The sequence below is a fragment of the Protopterus annectens genome, chromosome 1.part1 (assembly GCF_019279795.1).
Source record: "Protopterus annectens isolate FY-2018-M chromosome 1.part1, PAN1.0, whole genome shotgun sequence".
Classification (NCBI taxonomy): Eukaryota; Metazoa; Chordata; order Ceratodontiformes; family Protopteridae; genus Protopterus; species Protopterus annectens.
The window spans coordinates 799427445-799447871 of record NC_056726.1 but is presented as its reverse complement, the minus strand read 5'-3'; the positions used below and the strand labels follow the sequence as shown (position 1 = coordinate 799447871).

The 20427-nt window shown below is 43.2% G+C and overlaps 1 protein-coding gene across 2 annotated transcripts in view; it reads right to left on the bottom strand.

The window, feature by feature from the left end:
* Window positions 1-258: 258 nt before the first annotated feature.
* The window catches only part of MYO5B (myosin VB), a 3346216-nt gene continuing 3326047 nt past the window's right edge, over window positions 259-20427 (bottom strand). For both annotated transcript variants that reach the window (XM_044078265.1, XM_044078275.1), the window contains one exon: window positions 259-2473. In XM_044078265.1, the coding sequence (XP_043934200.1) occupies window positions 2321-2473 (153 nt within the window). In that variant the 3' untranslated portion in view covers window positions 259-2320. The remainder of the gene's footprint in view (window positions 2474-20427) is intronic.

Here is a 20427-nt window from a genome sequence, read left to right as displayed (position 1 = left end):
ATATAAAGAAGAAATATAACAAGAAACTCTATTCTGCAGTCAAAGAATTCATGTCTATTTCAGATTTTATACTGTACAGTAATAAAATGCTGCATTAATCTTGTCATACCTGTCTTTTCCATAATAGTCTGTGACATGCATGCAAAAAAAAAAAAAAACATTCATATGGCTGCAACAGAACAAGCTGGCAGTTCAGCTGAAATGTACAGTACTTTTTCATCAGTTTGCAAAAACAGTTATGCACAGAAGATCCACTGCTTTGATTGCATTGCATAGTTTTATTCAAAACAAAAGTGCTGTGGTCTGATTTTTAAGTTCATGAAAGATTTAACCATGATGACAAACATTACATTAGTGTACCCATTTTAGGTTTAAAGGACATTGTACTGGATACATCACACATATAAATATACACTTGTTTGTATTCTGTGCACATACATACATATTTAACAGGAAAAGAATACAAAATGCATCACTACCACAGGTATATCCATGGTAGTGATGCATTTGTTTCTTAAATCCAACACAGTAAAAATGTTAGACTCTACTTTCAGATGATGGTTATAACTGTGGTATCTGTTTATCCAGATACATTCTTGTACTGTTTCCCCACTAGGAAAAGAGAGAGAGAGAGAGAACGCAACAGATTCTGACTGTATTACATCACCTGCATAATGTGATTGGTGGTTGAAAGCTGCAGTGGCAGCCTGACATATAACAGTGAGTGGCGCTACTGATTTCAATTGGTAAGTCATTATTTCAGCTGAAAGGCATCTTCATCAGATATGGCCCTAAACAGTTCACTTGCTTGACCAGGCTGTAGCATTCAGGTGAGGCTGCAAGGGTATGTTCACATACTTAACTTCATATAGATTTACAGCCTGCCACATCAGCAATGTAAAATTACATGGTCTGAAAGATCCCACTGAACTCCCACCACCATAACATATTACATGAGTACTAATGTTTAACAAAACATGTCACATTATTATGAATTTGCAGGGACTTCTACAGATTTACATGGTGAATGCTGCAGCTATGAATGCACTTCATTTGATATATGGCACAAAACCTGTCTGGCGATTTTTGGCTGGAATAAGGGAAGACAGAAGAGGTATGAAAATGCATATGTTTTTCATAAAAAGTCATATATAATGAGTCATTTTATGTCTTTAAAATTCATTTGTACATTTGTCTACAATATGGTTCTGTTTGGCCTGAAATATACTATTGCACTTCAGCCATCTGTGTGCTAGTTGAAAATGTTAGTTAAGGAGATATATTTATCTCTAATATGCATATATTTACTGCATACATATACTCTGTATATATACATGAGATTTACATAGTATTCTCTGTATTAAATATTTGAAATTTCTTTATTGTTCACAAGATAGCTACCTATTCTAAACTTACATCATACATAGCAGACCTGATTTCCTTAAGATTTCTCTTGTATCTGTGTGATTTGGATTTCCCATCAGTACTGTCAGAGAAGGATGTGTAAGTGCAGGATCATGTCCATGACAGTGGGGATGCCAGTATCTGTTCTTCAGCTGAGGAAAAATGTATCTCTTTGATGCATGCAGACCCAAAAGGAGAGCACAGTGTTATGATATATAGTTACCACAGCTTCCCCTCCACATCACTTCTCCACATTTTAGAACCCACAGTAGAATGGATTGATATGCAAGTACGGTTTTCAGTACAACCCTTAATGCACTGTGAAAGTTAACTGCACTGATACTATTGAAGTAGGGCAGCTGTAAGACGTGCAGTTACCTATATTTTTTTTCCAAAAAAGAAATGATAAAAATTCAAATTTTTTAATAAAAAACATATATAAGTGAAGCTGTGTCTGTTAGGAAATGCAGTCTCCTACTATGAGTAAAATAGTCAACACTGACATATATGGCCATTTTAGAAAAGAAAAATAATTTACAGGCAAACTACTGTAAGCATAATGCTAATTCATTATGCATTATTCAACACACATTGATCTGTAACCCAAAAATAACTTGTTCTTCATTTGCAAGAAATAGAAATGTCCTGGATTTTAAAATTCCAGTTCAAGCACAGAAGCCAGAGAAACCAACAACACATGTGCAAGACACACGTTTCTTCTTGCAAGGCAGCTTATGTAACTCAGGCCCCTTGGTCTTCCATCTACAAATGGTTTCTACTTTTTTGACAACATTAGGTTCCACCCATTACGACTGCTGTGTATCAGCTTTTGACAGAGCTTTGGATTGGCTGAAGTTTTTCTCAAACAAGTCCTGTCATGGTCTGTCAGAAGACTGAAATCATCAACGCATCTGTTTCAGACTCTGCTCAGAAACTCCAAGTTCAGGGAGGCTGGGATGTGAAGGGTATCTAAGCTCAATGCAGATGGGTTATAAGGAAACAGAACAGGAAACGTGTGTTTAAAGTCTAACAGGAGTTGTGGAGGATCATTACGTTCCTGTAATTCAGCCTGTGAAAACAAATGAAATACAGTAGTTAATGAATTGTGGCAATGCATGCTTTTAAAGCTGTTATAAATCAAAATACTTAGGTTATGTAATACACCTTAAAAATGCATGATTTCATAGTTCTGTCTGTGAAAAACTGAAAGGCTTCCAGCCCAGGTAGACAGAATTTTGTAGATAATTCTATGTCACTGTAAATATTAATAAAATCCACAGTTTCACAAATGTAAAGAAAACTGTGTTAAATGTTGAACTTCAAAAATGTAACCACAGTGCATTCTGCTGGAAGAAAGCTGATAAAGTAAAGCATTTTATGACTGTTTGATCTCAAAGCTGGGAGACAGAATGTTTGGACTAAGGAAATCCTTCTATTGTTTTGAGACCAGAGTTAACTGCTAGATTTTACATGTATAATTAAAACTTTGAGTTTCTGTCTGGGAAACAGAGAGGAATGATGAAGTCTAAAATGAGTCAGCAGTGATGTATTACCAATTTAAGAGATCTCAGAGAGAGAATTAGAGCATTTGGATTTTGTCTGAAGAACATCTGCCTTTGCTCTGTAAGTAGGATCTTAGACTTTAGTGTCTCTCTTAGAAATAGATATAAAATAGTAAATTTAGTCTAGCTGTTTTCTATATTTATGTCAGACTATTCTACAGTATTATTTTAAGCATTTCCTGTGATCTCTGAACTCTAGCACTGTGTTGAATTGAGGAGATTTGTCTTATGTTTTTATTATTTATTATTAAATACTTTTAAAGCATTCAACTGTGGCTGTTTTGTGTAGAGATAATTTAAGCTCTAGAGTACATTGCATGTATATAGTGATACTGTACAAAGCAGCTCTAATAAGCCTTAAAAGTTCAGGTCACACCTACTAATTGGATAATAATAATATTCCACAGTAAAATTGGACACCCTTTGGGAAGGGCCTTATTGGTAGCTGATAAATAGGGGTTCTGGTGGCAGTGGATTACTACCTTATAGCCTGGACAGAACAGGCACAGCTAATGAACCTGTGCCAGCCTTCCCCAGGAGTGTCTGTGTGGTTGTATATAAATCATATCTCAAACTGTGTGTGTGTGTGTGTGTGTGTGTGTGTGTGTGTGTGTGTGTGTGTGTGTGTGTGTGTGTGTGTGTGTGTGTGTGTGTGTGTGTGTGTGTGTGTGTGTTTGTGTATGTGCGTGTGTGTGCGTGTGTGTGCGTGTGTGTGTGTATTTGTTATCCTTCCCAATGTGGATGCCCCTCACTGGTGTTAGCGGTGAGGATTGAGGCTCCTTGATTACTGAGTCAGTGCATGGGCATCACATATTAATTGGTTGGCAGTGGTGGGATATCCACACCACCATATTAATTGTTTGGCACATACTAATTGGCTTGTAGTGGTGTGGATAGTTAATTAATGTAGCTTGTGTATAGTGATCACTGAAGGTGTTTTTGTACTCTAAATCAGCCACACAGTAAATATTCAGAGTTCAGATCACAACTGTTTTATTTCTTTTGTTACCTTAGTTTGTCAGGGAGAGCAGACAAGCATGTCAGCAGAGGAGTATGGCAAGCTGACAAGAAGCCAGTTGGCTGAGATGTGTCAGGCTAAGGGATTGGTGCATGGAAACCTGACTAAGGCAGACATGACTGCAGCTTTGGTCACAGCTGCATCAGAAAACAGCAGTCAGGAGGATGATCAGACTGGCTGTGGAGATGTACAACACACAGGGCATGGACAGCTCAACCTTTCTGCAGAGGACTTAAAATCCATTTGGAGCTAAAGAGACTTGAGTTGGATGCCAGGCATTTGGAAACAGAAGCAGCAGAGAGACTGAGACATCTACAGGTCAAGGAAAATGAGAAACTGCTATGTCTGGAAGCTGAGGAGAAGGAAAGCCAGAGGCAACACGAAAAGGAGACTCTCACTCTTTGCCAGAGTCATGGAGGTGATGGGGAAGGGAGCAACCGGACCCCAGGAGCACAAAAAGGTCATTAAATTTCTTCTGCAGTTTACAGAGGGGGATAATTTTGATAGTTTCAGTCATATGTTTGAGAGGGTATGTAAACAGTATGATGTTGACCAAAGGCTCTGGGTATGGTTCCTGACCCCCTTACTCCATTGTAAAGCTGTAACTGTGTTGTCTAAACTTTCTGATCACAAATTTTTTTATTATACTGCTGTTAAGAATTGTCTCTTAGAATTTTTTAAGCTAACACCCGAAGCTTATAGGAAAAAGTATTGTGAGCATAGATGTAATGCAGATGAAAACGTGTGTGAATATGTTGTTGGACTGTGTGTGAATATGTTGTTGAATTGAGCACTTACTTTCATAGGTGGGTGAGTGGATGTCAGATCACCACTTATGAAGGGCTGGCAGACCTTTTGGTGAGGGAACAAGCCCTTAGCACTTTGCCTGAGGACATAAGGATCTGGTTAGCTGATAGACAATGTGCTACTTCAGATGAGTTGGGGAAGATGGGAAACCTATACCTATCAAGCAGGGCATCCCTGCAAAGGTAAATGACCCTCAGTACTCCTCATGGGTCTAAAGGAACCCATCCTGGGCAGCCCAGACTGCCCCAACAGAATCTGCCAGTAGTAGGGGAAGCCACTAGTCCAGTACACACCCAGGACTTAGGGTTAAATGTTCTGAATGCAACCAGTGGGGCCATGTGGCATACAGATGTCCACGGAGGCAAGGTGGAGAATAAAAGGTGAGAAAGACAGTAAGTGGGAAGGACATAATGCCAATAGTAGGTTGTCTTGAGACAGCAGGGGTACTGAACTACCATCATGCATATGTCCTGATAGGGAAGGATTTTGATGAGACAGTACTATGTGTTAATGCATTAACACACAGTCAGGCTTCAAGACAAGTATCTGGGTCTGGTAGCCTGGGGGAGACCCAGACAGACTGCATACTTGGAAGCCAGGACTGGTGAGGTGGTTATTTCAGGGAGTGAGCTACTCCGTAGCAGTGAGACTGAAGGTGAGCCACAGCTCCTTGTGGGCACTGATGTTCCCTTGGACAGAGTGACTGAAAGATAGAGGTGAGTCGTAGTACCCAGGCTGACAGTGAGGCACTGCTGTCAGAGGATGCCAGACTTCCTGTGGAAGGGGAGCTGGGAATGGCTACAAAGAGACAGTTGAGACAGGCTCAGCTCTCAGACTCTACATTACAAGGCCTGAGGCAGGTAGCTAGTGAGGCATCTGAATCTCAAGGGTAGGGGGAGTCTGTATACCTGGACAATGGGTTACTATATAGAGAGTGGATTCCTGAGGGAGGGCTAGAAGGTAAGAGGATACAGCAGTTTGTAGTGCCTAGAGCCTACGCTCTGGCACTTCCAGCCATAGCCCATGACATTCCCTTAGCAGGTCATAGGTTCATAGGTTCATAGGTTCATACTAGGCTATCTGCCCTAGGGCATTTATAAGCCTAGCCAGAGTGTGTATGGCTTTCGCCACCCATTTTAAATTAATTTTGCTATGCCCTTTTTCGAGGTTAGTATACTGTGCCTCTGTCTAACAGTGACACAGAAGTGATACCCGGGGTAAACCTACGATCTCCCATCCACTCATCAAGATTCCTCTTGAAGAGAGTCAATGAGGAACTCTGCCTAACCTGGACTGGGATTTTATTCCAGAGTGAAGGGAGCCTCTGGGTTATGAATCTGTCCCTCCAGCATGACCTATTTATTTCAGTGCTGAGGTTCAAGTCCCTCGAGCGCATAGCTCGATGGGATTTGGATTTTCTGAGGTGCAGCATGTCCATTAATTCCGGGTTGGAAATGGCTTTATACGTCAGGCACAGATCGCCTCTGTGCAGGCGGTATGCCACTGAGTAGAGCTGGAGTTTCTTTAACCGGGCAGCATACAGCATCTGTTTGAGCCCCTTGATCCTCTTGGTGAGGTACTTTTGGGGTCTTTCCAGTTGCTGCAGGTGTCTGGTAAGGTACATCCCAAAAGGGGCATTGTACTCAATTATGGGCCTGATGAGGGATGAGTAAAGAGGCACGATGACCTCCCCTGATCTAGATGTGAATCCCTTCATGATTAGGTGGGCTATATAAAATGTTTTTCTAACCACTTTGGCCACGTGGTTGTCAAATGAGAGATTGCTATCAACTTGGGTCCCCAGGTCCCTAATTACTTCTTCTGTACTTAATGGATTACCACCTATGTGGTAATTTGTGGGCACTTTGTTTTGCCAAAGGGGATGACTATACACTTTTTGGCATTTAGCTTGAGGCCATGGCTCTGGCACCAGTTGTCTGTTTCTATGAGGCCCTTTTGGAGGATGCTTGTGTCGGCTGGAGAGTCTATTATGGCGCCCAGTTTGCAGTCATCTGCGAACTTGGTCAGCCACAGTCCTTCCATGTTGGCCTGTACCTCCGAGAAATATATACCGAGCAAGAGAGGTTCCAGGACTGAGCCTTGTGGGACGCCACTTGTAACTGGTTTGGAGTCTGACATGGATCCAGCTATTCTAACCATGTGGGTTCTGTCCTTGAGCCAGTTTGCAACCCATCTAGTGACATAGGGGTTTATATTTAAGCTGGTGAGCTTATCTATAATGCCCGAGTGGGGTATTGTATCGAAGGCTTTTGCGAGGTCCAGGTAGGCTGTGTGGACCACCTTCCCCTTGTCAATGGCCTTGGTGACTGTTTCAAAGAAATCAACCAGGTTTAAGAGGCAGGATCTGCCCTTAACAAAGCCGAACTAGGTAGGATCCAGTGTCTGTAGGTCCCCAATATCTTTATTTATAGGGTCCATGATGATCCTTTCCATAGCTTTGCAGACCAAGCTAGTGAGACTTATGGGGCGATAGTTTCCAGGATCCGTTGAGGCACTACCTTTGTGGAGAGGGATCACTGTTGCTGTACTCCACTCTTTGGGTACATATCCTGTAGTAAGGCTGAGATTGAACAGTAGTTTTAGGTTTGGGTTTAGCTCTTCTTGGAGTTCATGTAGGACGCAGCCCGGGACACCGTCTGGTCCCATTGATGCTGTGTTTCTTGCTTTGGAGAGGGCAGCTCTTACCTGAGCATCTGAGATGTCAGGGGGGCAGCACTCTGCTGGGATAGATATTAGCCCTTTTTGTGGGGGGGGGGGGGGAGAAGTTTGCGCTGAACCTGTCAGCTAGGATGTTGGCAATGTCTGTGGGTTCGGTGTATTTTTTGTCATTTTGGACTAATTCTGAGCATATCTGGGAATTCCCACCCAGGTTCCTAACATAACTAAAGAAAGCCTTGTAATTATCATTAGTGTCCTGTGCATTTTTTCTCTCGAAGCTGGCCTTAGACAATTTTATGAGTGCCCATAGTTTTTTGCTAATACTGATCAGAGATGCCTTCCCTTTTTGGGATTTTGCTCTATCATGTAGTAGCTTCCTCCTTCTATTGTATAGTTTGTTTATGGCTGGGGTCCACCAGACAGGACGTCTGCCTTTGGTGGATTGGGTCATGGTTTTATTTGGGATTGCATGATCCATGCATTCCTGAAGGTGTTCATAGAATACGTTTATAAAGGATTTTGCGGTCTGGGCCGTATTATCCACAGGCCCGGGGGCTTTGAAGGATTCCACCTCGGTTTTGAGGAGTGTGAAATTTGCTTTAGAGAAGTTTTTCACTGTGGTTTTCTGGGCATGGGGTGGGGTCGGGATGTGAATATCCAGTGAGATTAGTTTATGGTCTGATCTTACCAGTGAGGGATACACTTCTGGTCTGGAGCATAGAGTCCCCATGTTGGTGATGATCAGGTCCAGTATGTTTTCCCTCTTGTGGGAGTGGTAACAAGTTGTTCCATAGCATTTGGGTTTATAAATTCTAGGAACCTTTGGGCTAGGGTGTTGGAGCTAGAGTAATGCTCCCAGTCTATGGTTGGGTAGTTGAAGTCACCCAATATAATGGTGTTTGGAGAGACCTTCATATTTTCCAGTGTTCTCAGGAAGGCCGAGTGGGGTTCCTGGGTTTGGGAGGGTGGTCTGTAGCAGGCTATAAACTGGAAGGCAGTTTTACCCACTGTTAGTTGCACATGGATAGTCTCTGATGCTTCGTGCTGTGCCACCAACCTGGAGGTGTCGAATATTGATACTCCCCCTCCTTTTGTGGTTTGGTCCAAGTTTTGGGTCCGAAAAGCATGGTATGAGGTATAACCTGGTAGTGCTGGGGTGCTCTCAAGAGCCTTGAACCAGGTTTCTGTTACTGCACAGATATCGATGTTCTACATGCTAAGGAGAGTTTCGAAAAGGCATCTTGAGGTTTAGACTTGGCGCTGAGTAGCATTACTCTTAGTTTCTTATCCCTTGTGATACCTATGGAGGTGGGTTTGTCTTTTGAGCCTTGCCTAAAAAAGGCACTATGGGGGTAGTAAGAGCCTTTGCCAATATCCAAAGCCCAGGGTGACAGGTGCAAGCCGTCCCTAGCTAGCATCGTGGCTTGTCGAGCATGTCATCCCAGGCTGACAGGCATTGGATCCCCTTTGAATGACACCAATACTTAAGCCAATTGTTGAAATTGATAATCTTGTCTTCATACTGTGGCATCATTCTTGGTGAGGGTAAGATGCTACTCAAGGTCAGGGTCATACCAGCCTGGACTACATGCTCAGAGAGCTCCTCTATGTCTCTTTTCATGTAGTCCAGGGAGGTACGTCTCAGGTCATTCACACCAGCATGGACAATGACTGAGTCATATTTGTACTTGCCTTGGAGTGACCCGAGTGCTTGTGTTATGTGGTGGATCCTAGCGCCCGACAGGCAGCTCACAGTGACCTTCTCCTTGTTCAGCCTGGTGAGTGGGACGTCAGTGTGCCTGATGATAGAGTCACCTATTACAAGTGTATCAGGTGTGTTGTTTAGCCTTAAGGGCTGTGACTGTTCGGCACACTGGCTTTGTGAGCTATGTGTTGCACGTGTTTTGTTTTGGGGTAGCGGTTGCTTGGGTGTCTGCTTTGGAGGTCTCTGCTGCTTAGGCAGATTTTTATTTAGAGCCTCCAAGTATGTTTTTTTGTGTTTATGTGTTTGGTTTGCTGTCGTGGTAGGTCTATGTGAGACTGGAATTTTAGTGAGTGTGGTTTCCTTCTCCTCCTGACTGGTTACGCCAGTACTGAGTTGAGAGAGCTTAGCCTCCAGTTTGGCAATATGGTTGCATCTTTCACATGTGTTGGAATTTGTTGGGAGGAGGAGAGGGTTGTCTGTGTACATGAGGCAGTTGTAACATTGCCTCAAGATTCCCAGATTCACCAGCTGGACTGGAGAGGAGATTGACAACTGACCTTTGGACATGCTAGAATAGTATTGGGAATTTCTTTATAATTGAAAAAAACGGCCAATGGGGAGCAAGGTACTCCAGGGGGAGTTTGTGAGGGTGTAGTGCTTTTAATTTTTTAGTGCTGACTTATATAATTGCTTTAGTGAGCAAGTGCCAGGTAACTTAAATGCAAAAATGACAAACAGTAACTTTCTTTCAAGTGAAACAAGGAAAAAAGTACAGTAAGCAATGCAGATATCACTAGGGATCCACAGAAGTGCTGAAAAGCCACGTTTTAGGTGGAATTAGCTTTTCAGGGAAATAACAAGCATACAAACAAAACTAGATTCAGCAGGCCTGGATCTAGTCTATGCTACAGCAAACAAGGTGTACCAATTACAGTAAGAAATAGTTCAAATATGCAGGCACTATAAGCCTTAACCAGAAATTCCCAGCTCAGAAGGGCAGAGTCCAGCCTCTTCTCCCACAAGAGTGCAGACCATGAACCTTCTTAATGTAAAATAACTGGCCTGAAACCCAGGTGCTTAAACCAGAACTAATACACTTTTAGAATAACAGACACTGAGCCCTCAATCAGCAGTTCCCAACTTAGAAGGATGTAAGCTACCTGTCCTGCCACCACAGTGCAGCCCACAAACCTTCCTAATGTAAAACAACTGGTCTAAAGCCCAAGTGCTTAAACTAAAAGGCTTAGAATAAGTTACACCAAGCAGTAATAAAATACAATTGAGTACTTTTAAAATGACACAAAAGCAAAATAAAGTAGGAAAAAACACAAATACAGCAAAAGCAGATAATTGTTTTTTTAGTGGAAAGAGAGAAAGGAAAGAGAGAAAGGAGTAGCCGAAACTAAGCTGATTGGCCTTCTCAAATGTTCTCCCTGTACTGGGTAGAATGAGGTAATGACACTAGACTGGGAGGAGGGTCCCAGATCAAATTTACACTAGGGGCGGGCAACTGCAAAGCCACCAACTATAAAAACACTATACCAGCAGGGAGGGAGAGTGGCAAACAATTCTCTCTCACAGAAATGCCTGATGGCTTTGGCCAAACCAATGTCTCTGAATATGTGCTCAGACACACAGCCTCCATAAACACTAGGCCCAAATACAAGCCTTAATATGGAAATGCTACAAATATCCCCACTACTTAGAACAAACTGCAGAAATGTTTCACAGCTGAAAAGCAGCAGTGAGCCTTTAAATGAAAGTTATAAACAGCTAAAGGAGCCTCTAGAAAAAAAGAGTTTACTGTAACCAGTTATCAGAAACAAACAACCCAACAGATGCTTAATAAATGTGGACAATTTCCAGTTAATACCTCACACACAGTGAAACTAGCTAGAAAAATACACAGTACACAAAGTGCTATAAATAACAAAGAAATAAAGAACAAAATGTACAAAGAGACGTATTATGCAGAACGTCTATTAGCCTGAAATTTCCAGAGATGTAACAGGGTACTGCAGGACCTGTGAGCAGTGCCAAAAGGTAGGCAAGGCAGGATACAAGGTGAAAGCTCCTTTGATGCCTTTGCCTGTGATTGAGGAGCCATTTTAGAGGGTAGCTATGGATATTCTGGTGACTCTGAGTCCCCCAAGTTCCACTGGGAAAAAGTATATCCTAGTGGTAGAAGATTATGGTACAAGATACCCTGAGGCAGTGGCTTTGTCCTTCATTGAGACAGAAAAGGTGCCAAATGCTTTGTAAGATTTTCAGCAGGATAGATTTTGCAAAAGAAATACTGACTGACAGAGGTGTCAATTTCATGTCCGACCTACTGGCTTGTTTGTGGAAGTACTGCTGGGTGAAGCACCTGAAGACCACCCTCTACCATCCCCAAACTAATGGTCTTGTTGAAAGGTTAAACTCTACACTCATGTCCATACTACAGGTATTTGCAGACCAGTTTAAGACGGAGTGGGACAGATATTTGCCCCATCAATTGTTTGCGTACAGAGAGGTTCCCCAGGAATCCACAGGTTTTTCACCCTTTGAGTTGCTGTATGGGCATAGGGTGAGGGGGCCTCTAAATTTAATTTGTGATGAGTGGGAAGGTGAGTGTGAATCTCACAAGGAGTCTGTTGTGGCATATGTCCTAAACCTCAGGACAAGGCTTAAAGAACTCATGTGCTTGGCCTAGGAGAATCTGGCAGAAGCCCAACAACAGAAAATGGTCTGGTATGACAGGAATGCTCGAATTAGAGAGTATACGGTAGGGCAGCAGGTAATGGTTCTCATTTTCCTGTCAGACACAACAAGCTGCAAGCAGCTTGGGAGGGACCCTACAAGGTGGTGAGATAGGTAAGTGATGTTTACATGGTAGAACTTCTAGGCAGGAGGCAGGGGCACAAAATGTACCATGTTAACACGATGAAACCTTACCATGATAGGGAGGCACTTGTGCTGAGTGTTTGCAGTGGACTGCAGGAAGAGTCGGAGGGAGATCTGGTGATGGATCTCCTCAGTGAGGCTCGGACTGACACCTCAGTGGAAGGGGTAGAAATGTCCCAGCAGCTATCTCCTACCCAGGTTCGAGAAATCTGAGCAGTGTTACAGGAGTTTGGGGACATGTTCACTGGGAAATCAGGGTGCACCCATCTGGTACAGCACCAGGTGGATACAGAACCTCAAAGGCCTATTAGGCAGGCCCCTTATAGGGTTCCTGAGAGAGTAAAACAAACTCTGAGGGAGGAGATCCAGGAAATATTGGAACTAGGGGTAATTCAAGAGTCCAATAGTCCTTGGGCCTCCCCAATGGTGCTGGTGCCAAAGAAGGATGGCAGCACCAGGTTCCGTGTGGACTACAGGAAACTAAATAGTCATACAGAGTCAGATGCTTAAACCATGCCTAGGACGGATGAGGCCTTAGAGCAGCTGGGTGGGGATAAGTATCTTGCCACCATTGATCTTACCAAGGGTTGCTGGCAAGTGCCCTTGACTCCCAGTGCTAGACAGAGGTCAGCCTTTGTGATTCCTTTTGGCTTGTATGAGTTGACAAAGATGCCCTTTGGGATGAAGAATGCCTTAGCAACTTTCCACAGGCTGGTAGATCATATCCTAACAGGAGCAGAAGGGTTTGTCCTTGCTTACCTACATGATATTGCCATCTACAGCCATTCCTGGCAAGAGCACCTTCAACATTGTCCATGTTGGTGTGAATGACCTGAGACGTACCTCCCTGGACTACATGAAAAGAGACATGGAGGAGCTCTCCAATCTTGTAGCCCAGGCCGGTATGACCCTAGCCCTGAGTAGCATCCTGCCATCACCCAGAATGACACCACAGTACAAGGACAAAATGACTGACTTTAACAACTGGCTAAGTTTCTGGTGTCATTCTAAGGGGATCCAGTATCTGTCTGCCTGGGATGACATGATCGACAGACCACACTGCTTTGCCAGAGATGGCCTGCACCTGTCGCCCTTGGGATTCCGGATACTGGCAAAGGCTCTTGCCACCCCTATAGTGCCTTTTTTTAGGCAAGGTTCAAATGACAAATTCACCACCATAACAGGTACAAGCAAGCAAAATCTGAGGGTAATGCTACTCAATGCTAGAAGTCTAAACCTCAAAATGCACTCACTCGAGGCACTCATTAAAATGGAGAACATTGACATCTGTGCATTGACAGAGACCTGGTTCAAAGCACCAGAGAGCATTCCTGTACTACCAGGCTATAATTCATACCACACCTTTCGGCCACCAAATCCGGACCGAAACACTAAAGGTGGAGGCGTGTCCATATTCATTAAGGATATCCACACCTCCAAGCTAGTTGCTCAGCATAATGCATCCGAGATTATTCAAGTTCAACTAACTCTGGGCAAAACCGCAATCCAGATTGTAGCTTGCTACAGACCCCCCACCATGCCCCAGGATTCCCACTCCTCCTTTCTTGATACACTGGAAAATATTAAGGTACAACCCAACACTCTAATAATGGATGATTTCAACTACCTTACCATTAACTGGGAAAACTACTCATGTACCAACTCTTTTGCGCAACGTTTTCTGGAAATCATCATTTCCAATGCTTTGGATCAACTTATCCACACCCCCACCAGGGGCAGCAATATCCTAGACCTGGTCATCACCAACATGGGTGACCGGTGTTCCACACCAGAGGTCAGCTCCTCGTTGGTCAGATCCGACCAAAAGCAAATCACCCTAGACATCCACATCCCGCTCCCACCCCCCCATTAGGAAAACAACCCTAAGAAATTTCTCCAAAGTCAACTTCACGCTTCTTAAGACAGAAGTGGCAAACTTCACGACACCCATGCAGATGGACAATAGAGGTACGACTGCTGAATCCTACACAAATGCACGTTATAAGCACTTACACGAGTGCATGGATTGTGCTATCCCTAACAGAACCAAGATGCTATCCTCCAAAAAAAGGAAGCCAATCTGGTGGTCTTCTGCCATAAACAAACTCTACAACAGAAGAAAGAAACTGTTGCAAAAAAGAGTAAAATCCCATGATTGGAGGAACTCCCTGGTCAGCCTCAGTAAGAAGCTGAGTTCCCTCATAAAATCCTCCAAAGCTAGTTATGAAAACAAAATTGCCACTGATTCTAAAGACAACCACAAAGCATTCTATGGCTATGTCAAAAATCTCAATGGCAACACTCAGATCTGCTCTGAGTTACAGCACGATGACACTAAATATACAAAACCAACTGATATTGCCAACATTCTGGCAGATAGGTTCATTGCTACCTTTACCCCCTCTCACCCCCTAAAGGGCCCATCTTTATACCGGAAGAATGCAAAGTTCCTGTAATCATGGCTGCATAGGTAAAAACGTCACTCTCCAAAGCCAAGAACAAAGCATCCATGGGACCTGACAACATCCCAGGCTGCCTTCTACATGAAATACAGAATGAACTGGCACCCCGCCTAAGTACCATGTTCAGTCATAGCCTCACCTCAGGCTTTGTGCCCATTGAATGGTGCACCATGACACTTATCCCACTCCACAAAGGGGGGGCCACAACAGACCCCGGGAACTACCGCCCCATTAGCCTGACGAGCCTCGTCTGCAAGGCCATGGAACGTATCATCATGGAACTCATAAACAAAGACATTGGAGATCTCCGAACTCTGGACCCCACACAGTTTGGGTTTGTAAAAGGCAGATCATGTATCCTAAACCTGATAGACTTCTTTGAAGTAGTCACCAAAGCCATAGATGAGGGTAAGGTGGTTCACACAGCCTATCTAGATCTCGCCAAGGCATTCAACACCATTCCCCACTCTGGAATTATAGATAAACTCACTAAACTAGGTATAAATCCCTATGTCACTAAATGGGTTGCCAGCTGGCTTACTGACAGAACCCACACCGTGAAAGTAGCAGACTCCAAATCAGACTTCAGACCAGTGACAAGTGGAGTACCACAGGGTTCAGTCCTGGGTCCTCTCCTGTTTGGTATCTACTTCTCTGAAGTACAGGCTAACACAGAAGGTCTTTGGCTAACTAAATTTGCAGATGACTGCAAACTAGGAGCCATAATTGAAATTCCTAGCGATGTGGACATCCTACAAAAGGGCCTCACTGAGACAGATGCCTGGTGTCAAAGACATGGTCTCAAGCTCAATGCCAAAAAGTGCATTGTCATCCCCTTTGGTAAAAACTCTGTACCCATAAACTACCACATAGGTGGTAGTTTACTTAACACCGAAAGTGTGATAAGAGACCTTGGAACACAGGTGGACAGTAGTCTCTCCTTTGATAATCACATTGCCACAGTGGTCAGGAAATCCTTCTATGTGGCACACCTCATCACAAAAGGTTTCTTATCCAGAAAAAAAAGAGGTCATTGTTCCCCTCTACTCATCACTCATTAGACCCATTATAGAGTACAATGCCCCTTTTGGTATGTACCTCACAAGACATCTACAACAACTGGAAAGGCCGCAAAAATATCTCACAAAGAGGATTACTGGCCTCAAACAGATGCCTTACGCAGACTGTCTCAAAAAACTCCCGCTTTACTCTGTCGCATATCGCCTATTCAGAGGTGATCTCTGCCTAACATACAAGCCTATGTCAAACCCAGAGCTGTTGGACATGCTCCACTTAAAGGAATCCCTATCCCTCCGAGCTACACGCTCTAGGGACCTAAACCTTGTCACCACAATAAACAGAACATGCTGGAGTGATAGATTCCTGTCCCAGAAACTTCCCATATTCTGGAACAGACTACCTATCTTTGTCAAACAGAGCTCCTCATTAACACTATTCAAGAAAAATCTTGATGATTGGATGGGTAATAGGAAATTCACCCCGGGGATCACTTCTGTGGTTCTGCTCGACAGGGGCACAGGAAAATAATTTTCTTGAGTGGCGAAAGCCAGGGTACCTTTTTTGGCTAGGCTTGTATAGGCCCTAGGGCCAATAGCCTAGTACCTACCTATGAACCTATGTCAGTGAGGTGCTGGACAGACTACAGAGGGCAGGGTTGACCATTAAGCCGAGCAAATGTCAGGTGGGTATGGCAGATGTCTCCTACCTGGGACATAGAATGGAGAGGAACCTGACAAAGTGGAAGCCATTCAGGCATGGCCTGCAACTGTTACCAAAAAGTAGGTGAGGACTTTCTTAGGGACAGCTGGGAACTACAGAAAGTTCGTCCCCAGTTATAGTGCCATAGCTGCTCCCCTCACAGACCTGACGAGGAAAAACAGGCCAGATAACGTAGTATGGACCCCAGCATGTGAGCAGGCATTCCAGAAGCTTAAAGAAGCTTTAGGAGGACCCCCTGTGTTAGCCAGTCCAGAGTACAGCAAAGAAGTTGTTGTGCAGGTGGATGCTTCGAACCATGGGATGGGGCTGTACTTAGCTAGATTTCTTCAGAGGGAGAAGAGGACCCAGTGGTGTATCTCAGTTGTAGGCTCCAACCCAGGGAGGAATGCTATGTAGCTGTAGAAAAGGAATGTCTAGCCACAGTGTGGGCACTGCAGAAACTTCAGCCATATCTGTATGGAAGGAAATTCACTGTAGTTGCAGATCACAATCCCCTAACATGGTGACACCGAGCCAGCCAGCAAAATGCCAAGTTGCTAAGATGGAGCCTAGGATTACAAACATATATGTCAGTGTAGCACCACAGTGGGGTTTGCAATGCCAGTGCAGATGGGCTCTCAAGACCGGGAATGGGGTAAGGTATACTCAGATAGACCTAACCCTCTCAAGCAACGTTTCTCAAGGGTCACTTGAAAAACTAGCTTGAGTTCTCGGGGGAGGGGATGTGAAATACTGAAAGGCTGCCAGTCCAGCTAGATATAATTTTGTAGATAATTCAAAGTCATTGTAAATATTAATAAAATCCACAGGCTGTTTCACAAATGTAAAGGCAACTGTGTTAAATGTTGAACTTCAAAAATTTAACCACAGTGCACTCTGCTGGAACAAAGCTGATAAAGTAATGCATTTTATGACTGTTTGATCTCAAAGCTCGGAGACAGAATGTCTGGATTAAGGAATTCCTTCTATTGTTTTAAGACCAGAGTTAATTGCTAGATTTTACATATATAATGTATTTTATTGCTGTGGCTTCCTGCTCAGGTGCAAGACAAAGAAATGTTAAAACTCTGAGTTTCTGTTAGCTTGGGACCCAGAGAAGAATAAGGTCATCTAAAATGAGTCAGCAGTGATGTATTACCAATTTAATAGATCTCAGATAGAGAATTAGAGCATTTTGGATTTTGTTTGAAGAACATCCACTCACCAGTACTCTGCCTTTGCTCTGTATGTAAGTAGGATCTTAGACTTGTGTCTCTCTTAGAAATAGATAGAAAACAGTAAGTTCAGTCTAGCTGTTTTCTATATTTATGCCAGACTATTCTACAGTATTATTGTAAGCATTTTTCTGTGATCTCTGAACTCTTGACCAGCACTGTGCTGAAATGAGCAGATTTGTCTTGTGTTTTTATTATTTATTAGTAAATGTTTTTTAAACCTTTCAATTGTGGCTGTTTTGTGTAGAGATAATTTAAGCTCTAGAGTTGCATGTATATAGTGATATGGTACAAAGCCACTCTAACAAGCCTTAAAAGTTCTGGTCACACTTACTAATTGGATAATAATATTGCACAGTAAAATTGGACACCCTTTGGGAAGGGCCTTATTGGTGGCTGATAAATAGGGGTTCTGGTGGCAGTGGATTACCACCTTATAGCCTGGACAGAAGGGGTACAGCTAGTGAACCTGTGCCAGCCTTCCCCAAGAATGCCTGCGTGGTTGTATATAAATCACATCTCAAAGTATGTGGGTGTGTGTCAGCTACTTGGGTAGGGAGACGAAGCACTGGTTGTACAGAGGGAATGTTGGGAGGACTTGGCTTGGAACCCTGGCTAAGGACTCCACTCTACAGCTGTGCCAGTGGGGAAGTCTTATTGGGGATCTGGAGAGAAAGGAAGAAACCGACCCCAGACTGACTGTCATCTCTGTGTGGTCTTAAGGGAAATTGTACTTTACTGTGTGTGTGTATTTATCCTTCCCAATGTGGACACCCCTCAGTGGTGTTAGTGGTGAGCACTGAGGCTCCTTGATTACTGGGCCAGTGCGCAGGCATCACACTATCCACTGGTCAAATGCTGAGCAGGAACAGATCTTGGGGTGAACCTAAGCACTCACCATAGAGGTCTGGGGACATGCTGGAACAGAACCTCAGGCTAAGGTGACATAGTTGATGCCATTATATGTCACATGCATGGTGTGCTATTAGGGGTAGGCCATAAAACAAAATCCTCCATGGCAGCAGGATGACAAGGCACTGGGTCACCACGGTTCCTTTCTGTCCATCTGTATCAGCTTAGGCTCACGGAAGAGAGCTGGATTCGAGGAACTAGAGATTGAGAAGGGCTATCGGGACAGCTGATGGTCATCTGTCAGGGAAACAAGCGTGGAATTAAAAAGAAAGAAAGAAAACGTCCAGATATTCCAGGTTTTAGTATGCTAGCTCAGAAGAGAAAGTTTTTTTTCCAGCAATACCATAAACACTGATCAGTTGCAGTGCCATTATCACGTCATGATCCAGAATCTTCAGCGGTTACAAGCACTGGCTTTAGCCATGTTTCTTAAAAGAAGTCAGAAACATAGCTCTCAACCTCTTGATACAAAAAATCTGGACAAAGCTAAAAATAAGGGGGGGGGGAGACAAAGCCTCAAAAATAGGGACAAATTTTAAATACTGCTCTTATAAACTTAGAAAGTTGCTAGAATACTTAGAATGCTTATAAACTTAGAAAGTTGCTGGAGAGAACACAGAGGTTCCTGACCAGGAAAATCCAGGGTCTCAAACACCTGTATTATACAGATAGGCTAAAAGCCCTGTCCCTCTACTCAGTCTCATACAGACTGCTCAGAAGTGACCTGTGTCTGGCATACAAGCCCATCTCAAACCCCGCCTTGATGGAGTTGCTACATATCCATAAGTCAAAATTCACTCGGGCTACCTATACGCAAGGCCTAAACCAGGTCTGTGACATTAAAAGAACTTGTTGGCAGGATAGATGTGTGTCCCAGAGACTGGGGAATAGACTCCCTCTCCATGTTAAGCAGAGTACCTCTCTAGCCCTCTTTAAGAGGAACCTGTATGACTGGATGGGCAACAGAAACTACACCCCTGGGATCCCACCTGTGTCCCTGCTGGACAGGGGAAACAGGTACTGACTTTGTGGGAACATGGGAGAAATTCTTGGAAAAGCTTATAAGGGCCTCTGGGCCAATAGCCTAGTAGCATCTTATGAACCTGTAAAAGGTGTTGTTCATCATGCACTTTCTGAAGTATACAAAGTCTGAAACTCAAATGACTGTCATTATTAATGAATTAAAACCTCACTGATTTGCCACAGAAATCCAGAAAAATCATAAATGTAATGAAGAACAGACCAAAAATATGAGGCAAACATCTGGACATTCTGCAAAAATCTGTACAGTTAAGAGGTATGGAAAATTTAATACTACTTAGCTTTATGTTCTTTCAGGGTTTATTTGCTGTTTTTCTTCTTTTTTAGCATGTATGTATTTTCATTTGGCAAACCAGTATGTACCAGGGATCAAGATCCTTTTTTAAGCTGGATTGCTTAAAGTAAAACTTTTAGCAATGTTCCCAAAGATGTGGAAAGGGGTTAAAAGTAGTGTGGCAGAAACAGGAATGTTTTCTACAAGAAATACAGTGCGGACCTTTGACAAGGAAATACATAAATACAGCTGTTTATTATGTGCAGCAGACTGAAGGTTATGTGTTTTATAGGTAGAACATAGCAGCACTCACTACAACAAGCAAGCAAACAAAATTCATGTGAAACTATACATGCAAGTGGCATGTGCTTCCTTCTTTACTTCTGCAGTTTGCTCTTCAAAAAGGTCTTATTTTATACTTGCAGAATTTTGAATAGCATCAGTAGGTTTTACAATTTGTAGCCCACATAACTTCAAGCAAATTAATTTCAGATTTGCAACCTGGTTCTCACGTTGTGTGCTGCTGAACATATTTGGAAGTCCACTTCTGAAAATGGAAAGATGTTGTGAAATCATGCTATATAGCACAGCACATTAGTTTTGTTGTCGTGGAGACACTTTTCACAACTTAAAAATTAATCTGTAATGCTGTATGAAGTCCATACATGAAAGAAAAATTGGAAAGCCATAGCAGCTATAAATTAACTTCAGACAGCTTCCATG